Source organism: Oreochromis aureus, linkage group 7, assembly GCF_013358895.1.
Source record: "Oreochromis aureus strain Israel breed Guangdong linkage group 7, ZZ_aureus, whole genome shotgun sequence".
In the NCBI taxonomy this organism is placed as follows: domain Eukaryota; kingdom Metazoa; phylum Chordata; class Actinopteri; order Cichliformes; family Cichlidae; genus Oreochromis; species Oreochromis aureus.
This window is the reverse complement of record NC_052948.1, coordinates 25,594,045-25,607,217: the sequence shown is the minus strand read 5'-3', so window position 1 is coordinate 25,607,217 and position 13,173 is coordinate 25,594,045. Positions and strand designations below refer to the sequence as shown.

The window sequence follows — 13,173 nt, the reverse complement described above, 5'->3', positions numbered from 1 at the left end:
GACATGACAGACTGGAGAGACAAAAAGGATGAAACATAGAGATGAATGAGAGTACAGGAATTAGGGAGTGGATGAAGCAAAAACTCAGGTGTGGGAGGAGTTCGGAGAGGCCATGGAAAAAGACTTTTGGACTGCCTTGAAGAGATTCTGGAAAACCGTCAGGTGTCTCAAGAGTGGAAAGCGCTGCTCTATTTACACTGTGTATAGTGTGGGTGGAGTGCTGTTGACTTTGACTGAGAACCTTGTCGGGTGTTGGAAGGAATATTTCGAGGACCTCCTTAATCCCACTGGCACGTCTTCTGTGGAGGAAGCAGAGTCTCGGGATGAGGGGGAAGACTCGTCTATCTCCGGGGTGAGGTCACGCAGGCAGTTAAACAACTCCTTGGTGGCAGGGCCCCTGGGGTGGATCAGGTTCCTGAAGGCTCTGGATATTGTAGGGCTGTCTTGGTTGACATGCCTCTACAATGTTGCGTGGAGCTCACGGGCGGTACCTCTGGATTGGCAGACCTGGGTGGTGGTTCCCATTTTTAAGAAGGGGGCACCGGAGGGTGTGTTCCAACTATAGGGGGTTCACACTCCTCAGCCTCCCTGGGAAAGTCTATGCCAGGATGCTGGGAAGGAGAGTCCGTCCGTTAGTCGAACCTCAGATACAGGAGGAACAGTGCAGTTTTCATCCTGGTCAGGGAACACTGAACCAGCTCTTTAACCTCTCGAGGCAGCGATGCGGATGCTGAAGTGGTCCGTCGTGATAAAGAGAGAGCTGAGTGTAAAAGCAAAGCTCTCAATTTACTGGTTGATCATCTCCCTACTATTACCTATGGTCATGAGCTGTGGGTAGGGACTGAAAGAATGAGATCGTGGTTACAAGCGCCAGAAATGAGCTTCCTCTGAAGGGTGGCTGGCCTCTCCCTTAGAGATCGGGTGAGGAGCTCGTCCATCTGGGAGGGGCTGAGAGTAGAGCCGCTGCTCCTTCAGGTGTTTTGACATGTTTTGGGCACCTTACAAGGATGCCTCCTGGGCACCTGGGTGAGGTGTTCCAGGCATGTCCCATTGGTGGTTGGCCCCAGGGCAGACCCAGGACTCGCTGGTGTGGTTATATCTCTCGACTGGCCTGGGAACCCCTTACAAGCTGGAGGATGGAGGTCGATGGCCGGTGAGAGGAAGGTCTGGGCTTCTCTGCTTAAGCCGCTGCCCCCACCATCCGGCCCCAGATAAGCGGAAAAAGATGGATGGATGGGTTTTAAATCTCTGCATAACACAGAATCTTGTGCTTAGGGTTGTTAATGACATCCTCCTGGCTACAGATGTAGGAGATCATGTGGTCTCGTTCTCCTAGACTTAACAGCTGCCTTTGACATGGTGGATCACAATATTTTACTATCTCACTTGGAACACTGTGTAGGCATTTGTAGTACCGCACTGCAGTGGTTTAGGTCTTACCTGGCTAAGAAGACTTTTTGTGTCAGTCTTCTTCGATTTCAGATCCTCCTCAGCTCTAGTTTCATGTGGCGTACCACAGGGATCAATACTTGGACCTCTGCTTTCCCCCCTATATTGCTTGCTCCTTGGCTCTATTTTTAAGAGACACAAAATTGCCAAATTTTGTCAAACAATGATCTCAGAACAGTAATCCACGCTTTTATTACAACTCGGCTGGATTACTGTAACTTGTTATACCTTGGTATTAGCCAGTCATCCTTGTCACATCTTCCACTGGTCCAAAATGCTGCTGCACGACTTTTAACTGGTACATAGAGAAGCGTGTTACTCCTGTTTTATCCTCACTAATAAACTGATCTGCAAAGGCCAGTAATGTTATGGGGACGGAGTTGGACTCCCTTAGGGTGGTACATATGGTCATCTATGTGTGGAAATTAGAGCATCAAGTGAAGCAGGTAATTCTTTAGCTGCTAATTCTCTCTTTAGTTCATTATTTAAAAAGTACAGAAAAACACCTCAGAGGCCCTTTTCCTCCCAACCTGTCTCTTCAGCAAGAAGTTTAAGAATTCTTCATGAGACATGGATGTTTGGGTCCCCATTTTAAGGCTCTTCCTCACAGTAGTGCCATCAAGAAAGGTACCTTAGGTTCTCCTGTGGAGTAGGTCTGACTCTGCTGGCGAAAAACTAAGGCACACTGGGAAACAGGCCACGTCCTGACAATGCACAAAACCAGCCAAGTCAATAACCACACACACGCACGCACACACACACACACACACACACACACACTGGGAAAGGAAGAAGTGGAGGACAGGGAACAACAACAATGCAAAACAAAATGGCAGATCACACTTTGAGGACCAAAGGACCATGACAAAATTATGCATAAATTACGTGGTTTTGGCTCTTTCATCTCTTTGTGTACAAGAACCTCTGGTGATTTGATACACCAATAGGATTACCTTTCATGTATTACTGTTTAGGCTCAAAGTTTGATTGTTTAAAGGCATGCAGTGACTTGAAATAATGACTCCCCTCAAATATCTTAAACCAAAAGCAATAAATCTGTTTGAAAATTGTGAAGAGTTGAAAGTACAGATATTGGTGTGAAAATGTAAGGAGTAAAAGTAAAAAGTAAAAAAACTCAAGTAAAACACAGACATCTAAAAATTATACTAAAGTACATTAATCAAGGGTTTGTACTTTGTTACTTTCCACCTCTGACCATGACTGAGTAAATTAATATGGTCATGGGGATGCTCTGACCCTCTGTTGCTCTAAAGTGTTCTCTTCTAGGTTAGTGTTCACATTCAAAATTTAGGTTCCTTAAAATCTAAAATCTGGTCATTTAAGAAAACTTTCAAACAAAACCCCTCGATGAATTAATCCTAACTGTTGGTAATATGTTGCATTTGTTAAAGACTTTCTTTATGAAGATGGCCTTGTGAGTATTGAGTAATGTTGGAGGAGGGGACAACAAAACAATACTCGGGCATTTCTGCCCTGATATCACCCCAGGGACCCAAAAGAATTGGGTGCAGAGACAAAGAGATCATTCACAGCTTATCAGATGGAGATTTTCTGAGTTTTACAAAACCAAGAGAGGAGGCAGTCATCCACCAACAGCTATTAATTTGAAGCACATTTAGTAAATAAGGGGAAGGTAAGTAATTTGTTCAAGAAAATTGCTATTATGGGTTCTTTAAACTGTTTTACCTCATCAAATGATAAATAACAGATACTAGACAAGAAATCAGTATTTCCGTAGTTGCTTATAGTGTGATGTTTTGCTGGGTAGTTGGTGGGCATTAAAAAACAAAACAATGGAAAATCATGGGTTGCCCTTAACTGAGACTGTGAGAAGTTGTAACTGGTTTATCTAGTGCTGCCTGGCAGTGAGCTACTGTCCTTTGCCGTTCTCCCAGTGTGAAAAGACAAAAAGACTCATCATTCAATACCAGTTAAAAATGTTCATATCATATGTAGGTACTGGGTTGTCACAAGTTTTGGGCAACTCATTTGACAATTTGACAGACTGGCAATGTTAGACTAAGACATTACTGAACATGTCAATTTGCCTCAAGCTTCTAGCAGTGCTAACATTACATAGCATGACAACAGAGATGGAAGAAACATTTTTACAACTACTTATTTAAAATATTCACAAGAAAGAAACCGTTTATTGAAATTACAGTCCATTTGGACAAAATTTGATTAGCCTCACTCTCTTTAATATCATTGCTCTGCAGGTTAAGCATTTGCATTTTGTTGTTTACAAAGATTATAGGATTTATTTCCCAGTGAACTTTCTCAGTAAAATTTGGAAGTAACAGGTATATAATTTAACACTGAAGTATACTAAAATATGTTTCAAAGTAAGCTCATTAATGTGTATTTTATCCAGTGACATGTATCACTTTCAGATCAGGTTTCTCTATTTCAGGGCTCGACTATTTATTATTTAGTTAGTTTATTTTCAAAATGGTTGTATTGGGGGCTGATAATAAAACAGGTCCTCAGCAAGGAACAAGTGTCTTTTAATAAACAATTATCTGCATCATCAGAAAAGCACATTTGCTTGCTTGTTTGCTAACATTTCAGGTAGTGGTGGGTCAAACATTACATGCATCAATATGGTGTTTCGCTTTTTATGCTTACAGCATGCACAAATGCAGTACTGGTGTGTCTTTTCTTCAATTTTTTGTTGATAAGATTAAAGGTCAATGCCTAAATTTCCCCAAAGCCTCCTTCTTGTTCTGCTAGTGACATTTATGATATTACGCAGATTCTGGAGAATACACGGTTCTGGTCTTATTAGACCTCTCCTCAGCTTTCGACACAGTTAATCATACCATCCTGATAAATAGACTGAGAGATCTTGTTGGGTTGGGCTCTGACCGAGAGTTGTTTAATGATGATAGGAGTTTTAGTGTGTCTGCAAATCAGATTATGTCTGAATGGTGCTATGTGGAGTTCCTCAAGGGTCGGTGCTAGGAGTTATTCTGTTTTTAATATACATTCTTCCTTTAGGCCAGATAATACAGCAGTTTCTTGATGTTTCTTATCATCTTTTGGCTGATGATATTCAGCCATACTGCTCGCCTTCTGAAGTTCACCAACTCTCCGCTTTGATTGACTGCTTAACAAACATTAAGCAATGGTTGAACAACACCTACTTACAGCTAAACCCAGACAAAACTGAAACCTTGATTATTGCACCGGACAGTTCAATGCCTGACATTAAACAGCAACCGGGTGATTTAAGTCTCTTGCAGAAACGTAGCCTCAGTAATTTAGGTGTTATTTGTGATTAAGCTTTTCCTGGGAGCGAAACTTAAAACGGATAGTAAGAATCTGCTTTTCAAATTTATTTTATTTTATTTTTCTCCAAAACTCTGCAGCGAGACTACTAACTCGCTCAAACAGAGGAACTCATATAACTCCTGCTTTAAAGTTGCTACACTGGCTACCAATCAGATCTAGATTTCATTTTAAAATTTTACATGGACATCACATGGACAGGCCCCTCACTATTTTGCTGATTTGATTCATATATATACACCTCTTCTTGTACACTGAGGTCATTAATTCAAAACCTTCTAGTCGTTCCCCACACCGGCTTCAGAACTCAAAGGGACCAATCCTTCAAGCTGTTGCACCTTGATTGTGAAATGCACTTCCTCTATTTCCACAGAGTTTGGACTCTGTGGAGACCTTCAAAAAGCAGCTAAAGACATTTTTATTTCAAAAAGCTTTTAATTAGACCAGGGCTTTTATGATGCATTTATGATTGTGTTGTGTTTCGTTACCTCTCGTGTGAAGCACTTTGTCACATCTGCCTGTGAAACGTGCTATATAAATACACTTTATTTACCTTACTTCTACTACAGGGCTAACTTCAGAATGCTGATATGCTCAGCATTATGATTTAAACTTTTTAAATAATGCTTTGAAAACCAATATTGGTGGGTGTATTAAAACACAGTAAGGATAATAATGCTAATGTTTAAAAAAAAGATCTTTAGTGAGGTCATTATTAGAGTTAATTATATATGTTAATATTTAAAGCTATAAACCCAGTATGAGTTCTGAGATGCGGCCAGTGGGAACGTGATTAGTTGATAACAATGACAAATAATGAAGTGAACAACTTGTGAAGCTGGATGAAATGAGAGATCACCTAACTGATAACCAGTGACTAAATCACATTTCAAAGCAGTTTGTTTCCCTAAAAATGTGTAATGGGTGCCTTACCAAAAAATATACAAAGTAAATTTGGATCCATCTTGTGCCTAATTAAGTTTTGACCAAAATTTAATACCAAATATCCAGGAGTTATAGTTAGTTTATAGCTGTTTAGATATTTTGATCTAGATCAAAGTGGTGGATCAACCAACTGTTGATCATGACAGATGACAACAACAGTTTTACTCCCTGTTCCAGTCTGGATCAGTGGATTAGTTGAATTCGGTTGCTTCTCACTCACAGTTCTGTTGCATTTATCTGTGATGAAACATCAAATTAAATCTCATGTGGATGTTTATACTCAGATCTTGTGTTTGGGGGGTCTTTCTTGTGGTCTGAATTCACCATGTTTCCAGGGGTTCCTGCTTTCAGTGGTTTGGAGACCAGCCTGAGCGCCTTCACCACACTCTGCTTGTCTTGGATCAGCATCACTAGAAAAAAACATTCAGTCTGCAGGATATTGAAGCTGGTGCAAAACACACTACCTAAAGAAATGCATTTTAATCTGAGTGGGAGGAAACTTTCCGATAATCTTTCAACAACTTATTTGTGACTATAACTGCCTTCTTCTCTACCACATTCTTCTGCAGTTCTCAACTTAATGATCCAAAACTACTGAAATCATACAGTTCTTGTGCCATTAACTTCAATCTTAGATGAATGTAAAGCAGAAATGATCAGAGAAGCCTCAGCCCACCAGTGGTTTCCTGTTCCCCTGCTCTGGTTACAGTCCTGAAAAAAGAATGATGGGAGATTTTCCATGCGTTCTTGGAGGCAACCTCAGTACCCATGTTTCCTAAGAGACTGGCCACAATGTCTTACCCCTAACTCTGGAAAAACTGAAATATGATTACTTGCTTGTGAGGGGTTCCAAGAGCAATTAGTGGATGATGGTGTAACATAAAAAGCTGGAGAGAACAGTGATCGAAGAAAATAACAGTCTTAGTTTGAAAAAGGCTAAACAAGAGTTTGCCTGTCCTACTGCATGTGTGCATGACTATATATACAATGGGGTTTCTACTGTAGATTTAAAGCAAACATACTTTGTAGAATTTAGTAAGTAAGTGTCTCATTCTGACACTACTGAAAAGATTATGAAAAGGCAAATATCAGACAACCTATTTTCAAGCTTTGTCATATTTGTACGATATTTACTTAAAGGTATTATATAGTTTTTAAACTGTTAAGTTAAATATGAGTTCATGAAACCTAGTTTTGATTCACTTTTACTATTTTGCAGTTTAAATAAGCACCACTTAAATGTGCTTAAAAGTGTTCTTATGCTTTGACTGAATTCTATGCATTTTACCATCATTATGTTTAAATATTTAATTTGGTTGGCTAGTGGGAAAGCATCAATGTAAGCACTTTGCAGTATCAAAACTTCTAAATGTTAACTAAAATAACATGCATGTTGTGTTTTGAGTTTGTTGAGTTATATTTATTGTTAAACTGTTCTGATTGTGCTTCATTTTCCTTCATCTATAGCAAATCTATGATACGATAGGTGAGGAGAGTTGCTGGGTTGATGGCCATCATTGTGTTAGCAGAGACCACAATGTGTTGTACTACTTAATGCAAAAAGGAGGACTTGCAAAGTGTACTTCAAGGTCTTTATAATGAAATTTCTAATACAAAATGTTTTTTTAATATAAAACGTTTTAAAAGATCAGTGTTTAATACTTTAAAAGGTAGTTTTTAAATGACCATAATCCTATAGAAGAGTGGATGAATAATAAGGCATATCTACTGAACACATTTTAATTCTTCTTGTAAGTACTTTAATTTATTTCATCATTTATTTCCTCAGTGGCAATCTCTTTTATTCACATGAAGCCTGCAGCAAATTGCCTCCAATACCAGTATAAATGGTAATGTCCCAGTTGGCATGCACACAGCCGGTACAGTGACTATAAATCAAGCATGTTGCTAGTTTTACCTTTAGAATATGCGACCGTTCCCTGCACCATGACTCACAGGTATGTCTGCATTTTGTGGTTGGTGTGTTTGAGCCATGCAGTAGTAAATAACAGTTAAGTTTTTAGGTATTTAAGTTTATTTATGAAAAGATGATATCCACATTTAGAAGTTATTCACTGCCTCCAGAAACACTAACAACTTTCTACTAAATTTAACTATGTTTTAAATTCATGACAAAAAAATTACTGTGGCTTTTCTGATTTCTTTCTGCAATGTTTTTAATGGACAGGACACTTTGTTAATTTACCACAGACATTTCTCAAACTATCTCATATTGTTGGTTTTAATGTTTAAAAAGTGAGTAGTTTTACCAGTCCCGCTCTCTCTCTCGTGATTTGCACCAATATTCACTCCATTGCTCTTTGCAGAACAGGTTGGCTTTGTTTCTTGCTTTATTGTGGAATTTAGAGCATTCACTTCAGTGCTCATCACTTATGTGCTTCATGATTGTTCCTGCTCATTGAAGCTCATAATACATTTATTTTCCCTCTGAAAATGTAATATCTGCTCTCTCTCTCTGTGCAGGACCACTAATTGTTCTTTGAGGAATCAAGGACCATGGTGCTAATGGCACTCCATCTCCTGCTGCTGGTCTTATGGGTTTGCATAGTTGATGGTGACCAGACCAAACCAACACAACCACCTCTGATACCTCATAAGCCTTTCGTTGTAGTCTGGAATGCTCCCACTGAGTCATGTCGGCTTCGATTCAAGGTGGACTTGGACCTCAGCATTTTTGATATTGTAGCAAACCTCAATGAAACTCTAAGTGGACCAAATGTCACCATCTTCTACCACAGCCATCTGGGATACTACCCATACTACTCGAACTCTGGGATCCCAATAAATGGTGGCCTGCCGCAGAACCAAAGCATCTCCAAACATCTTGGAAAAGCCCGGTCTGACATTGACAAGTTGATCCCCCACAAAGATTTCCGAGGCTTAGGCGTCATTGACTGGGAGAACTGGAGGCCTCAGTGGGTCAGAAACTGGGGCTCTAAAGACATCTACCGCAAAAGGTCCAGGGAACAGATCCGAAAACTTCACCCAAATTGGCCAGAGAGCAAAGTTGAAAAGGAAGCGAAGGAAGGCTTTGAGAGAGCTGGACAAGCTTTCATGAACCTGACCTTGGCACTGGCTCAAGGTCGCAGACCAGGTGGGCTGTGGGGGTTTTATCTGTTTCCAGACTGCTACAACTATGGCTACAAACAACATCCACAACATTACACTGGGGAGTGTCCAAATGTTGAACATGTTCGCAATGACCATCTGATATGGCTCTGGAAGGAGAGCTCAGCCCTCTATCCATCCATCTACCTAGACTATGAGCTAAAGTCCTCCTCTAACACAGTCAAGTTTGTCCATTATCGAGTCAAGGAAGCCATGAGGATTGCATCCATTGCACGTACGGACTTCACATTGCCTGTGTTTGTCTACTCCAGACCATTCTATGCCTACACCTTTGTAGTTCTGTCAGAGGTAGGTCTTAAGCTCTTTAATTACATCTTCATGGTGTGTGTGCCAACTGGACACATTTAAAAAGCAAAAAAGTGTCTATTGGCCTAATAATTAAGCTGTATACAACATACCACAGTATTTTGCAATGTTTGGGGGACCCTTTTTCCTTATGATCCACTTCACAATTATCCCTGCTTTGCTTTGCTCTTTTGACGTTAACATATTCTAGTACTTACTACAAACATGGTTGTAGACAAGAGAAAATTAATAGATTGTGCAATGGTGGATATAAAGAATTCCTGGATCTCACTAAAGGCATCATAAATTGAAGTGTTAACAATGTTTACTGGCAAAATATACACCTGTCCTTTTCTTTAAGAGTGACCTGATTCATACTATTGGGGAAAGCGCTGCCTTGGGAGCATCAGGTGTTGTCCTTTGGGGATCCTCAGAGTATGCTCGATCACAGGTAACTGCTAGACATACAGACAAAAATAGAAACACAGATTTAAAAAAATTTGAGGAGCTGTGTAAAACGTAAATAAAAAAAGAAAAAGAAAAATTTATCATAAGAAAAATATTTGCTCATTTTGAATTTGATGGCTGCCATCAGGCAGTTCTGGGGGCTGGGAGGTGGCCTGTGGCAGGGATGAAGCAATTCAGGGGGCTGACTGTTTGGCCAACGGCAAGGATGAAATAGTTCATCGGCCACCGGATCAGTCAGGAGGTGAGCAGAGGAGACAAAATAGTTCGGTGGCCGGGCCAAGAGGTCAGGGGAGAAGACAAACCACTTCAGGAGGCTGACCAGGGGAGCAGTGCCAGAGATGGAGCTTCACTGGAGGCTGGAATGAGTGGAGATGATGGGACAACTCGGGAAGCTTGACCAAAGGCTGGCATTAGCAGAGGTGAGGGGACACCTTAGGAGTTCAGGAGGCTTGGCTGGACTGACGGTGCCAACAAAGGCCCTCTGTGTCCATTACTGAAGGCTGACAATGGTAATGAAGGCGACCATCAGAAGGACGACTTTATGAAAACCCTCTAGAGGCCAGCGTCAGCAGAGGGGACTGAACAGTTAAGGTGGATTGGCTGGGATTGACGATGGTAATGAGGATGCCATTCAAAAATGTAGGTTAAAGCTCTATAATGCAAAGAAGAAGCCATGTGTGAACAGAGTCCAGCAACTGGTCTCTAGAGATCCCAAAAAATCTCAGACTGTTATTTAAAGGAGAGATACCACACAGTGGTAAACATGTCTCTGTCCCAACCTTTGAGACATTTTGCTGCCACCATTTTCAAAATGAGCTAAAGTTTTTCTTGATGTACAAAAGCAGCACCAAATAAAACAATAAAAAAAGAACTTCCTTCTAAAATAAGTTAAATGCTAAAATAAAACTAAATGTGCTGCACTACAGTAAGTGGCCTAACATATAAAAGACACAAGAAGCACTGCAAGGAATATATTTAAAAAGCAAACACCACATGTCAAAGCTCAAACGCATGCCAATTTACATTGCAACCCAAAGGGGGGAAAAATACGTAAGAAAAGTCTGCAGTGCCCACCACCACTCAAAATCACTGTGGTACATGCAAAAAATGCAGAAAAAAAATCACACTAATTTCTGTGCAGTTCCTTTACTGTCTGAAAACACAGAAACAAGGACCTTACATTAGTCTCTGTGATGCCTTGATGTTAGCTATATTGAAACTACAAGAAGATGGACTACCAAACATGCCAGAGTGTGTTCTAACCCTGTTGTTTTATGGAGGTCTTATAAACAAAAACACCCTGTGAAAATATCCCTTCATAATAAAGGCTGGTATTTTAAAGAAGAAGGCCCATTTGGGCCCAGATTTACTAATGTCTGCAGCAGCCGAAAGACTTCTTTAGATGTTAACATAATGAGGCTCAGTGTCAGTTTTGTGACTGAAAGTTATAAAGAGTAATTTTGTGGCTGGTCTTATGGTATATGTATTTGCAAGAGTCTCACTTTCAGGAGGAGAATATTTTAACCAGTCACGTTATCAGAATGAGTGACTAATCAGCACTTTGCACAGATGGCTCAATGCTCCTATTGAACTGCCAAAACTTTGGCTCTGTCCTCATGCGCATTTAGAGGTGAGCCCCATAATAATATTGTTTTCATAAGACAGAGGGGAAATGATTTGAAATAAGCTTCTTTCTGTTTCATCTCCTCTCTGCTGAATCTGTAACAAATGAAAGTGTTACTATGATAGGTTAATGCCTGAATGTTGTAGTGTGCTCTTTAAAATAAAGAGTGATGCACGTTATTACTCACGTGACACAGAGCAACATAATAACTGGAACGGTTGTGATTTGACGGTAAATAATGTTTTGTGTTCTTCTGCACATCGCACAGTCAGCTGTTCCACACAGATTTCAGGTTTATGGTGGAACAGTTTGTAATGATGCAGCTCTCCTCTGGATAAGTCTTGTGCTGCACCTGAGCCCCAATCCTCAGAACCCTTTGCACAGTTTTCAGTGATTCCTATCAGAAGAGTTATTTCTTATATCATAATCAAACCTCCAGCGCTCTAAATCATGCTCCCTCCCCGAGATTTTTGAGCCACTAACTCGTATTCTCTCTGCAGAATCCTAGTTTTTTCCTGAAGTGAACTGGCTGCATGTTTGTCTATAAATTACAGGGGTAAACATAATAAAATACACAATTTTACTATGTAATGCTTCAAGGTCATAGGTCAAAAGTCAGGGTTACACAAATTAATCAAATGCTTTAGTTTTCATTTCATTTTCTAGTCCCCATCCTTTATATTTTATGACAGTTCAGCAAGAGAAAATGTCTTTAAAGTAGGGAATAAAAAAGCTAATGGTGTTGACAATGCTGTTGAAAATTAAAAACAATATATTATTCTAATAAACGTCTTATACATTTGACTTAGAATTTCTCCTTCCTCCCCTAGAGAAACTGCCTAACGGTGAAGAAGTACATCAATGGTCCTCTGGGACATTATGTCATCAATGTCACATCAGCAGCTAAGCTGTGCAGCAAAGCATTGTGCAAAAAGAACGGTAGATGCATCCGTAAGAGCCTGGACTCAGACACTTACCTACACCTGAACTCACGCTTCTTCCACATCCACCACAACTCAGCTCCCAGCGGCCCTCGCTTTCACATCAGTGGCCACCTAAACAACCACGACATCCTGGACATGAAGCAAAAGTTTACCTGCCAGTGCTACCAGGGCTGGACAGGTGTTTACTGTGAGGTACCTCAGACTATGCCACCTCTTCCTCTTCCTCCCCCACTTCAACCCACTGTGCCGGTACTTCGCCCTCAGGGGATCAATCTGCTGGGAGACATCCTGCTCCTCCTGTCACTCCATTTCTTCTGTCTATGTGTTATTATATTCCTGGGACTTTGTTTGATTATCAAGTCTCTTATATTATAGACACAAAGACTTTATTTAGGACCAGAGAGTTGCTGTAATGTCTTTGCCAGACCACAAGTGTGATCAGCCACAGTTCATGCCAATGTCCCCTAGTTGAAACAAACTGTTTGTATTGAAAAAATGAGAAATTCTCAGATTTGGCCTACAAATGCAAAGCTCAGTCTGATCGTGGTCTGATCCAGGCAACAATGTTTGCATCTGTGTTAAAGTTCAATTCAGAAAAAATGTACATTGCGGTTTTATTTATGTCACAAATTGCGAATTTAGATTCCCATAATGTTCCCACAAAACAATATTTTTGAGATTTTGCTTTTTGGTCTTTGATTTTAGTTTTACCTGACTGTTTCGCAACTTCTTTGAAGCTGACCAGTATTCATTTCAATTCAGTTTGATTTATATAGTCCCAAATCACAACAAAAGTTGCCTCAAGGTGCTCTTACTTTCCATTTGAAGGGAAAATGATAACAATCTGGGAGTAGAGAAATATAAAAATTCTGTAATCCATATAGGCTTTTCTAAATTCAGTGGATTGGGCTTAAACTTTTTCTGTATGATGAATTTAAGTTGCTGGTATTCAGGAACTTTATTGTTACTGACTCCATATTTTGATACAAGTTCTCG

At 40.2% G+C, this 13,173-nt stretch overlaps 1 protein-coding gene across 1 annotated transcript; it reads left to right on the top strand.

Annotated features, from left to right (window-relative positions):
- Window positions 1-328: 328 nt before the first annotated feature.
- On the top strand, window positions 329-12,552 carry hyal6 (hyaluronoglucosaminidase 6). The gene is made up of 4 exons (XM_031738541.2): window positions 329-352; window positions 8,191-9,144; window positions 9,503-9,592; window positions 12,064-12,552. Exons 2-4 carry the CDS (start codon window positions 8,224-8,226, stop codon window positions 12,550-12,552), a joined length of 1,500 nt encoding a protein of 499 aa, XP_031594401.2. The 5' UTR covers window positions 329-352; window positions 8,191-8,223.
- Window positions 12,553-13,173: the final 621 nt, after the last annotated feature.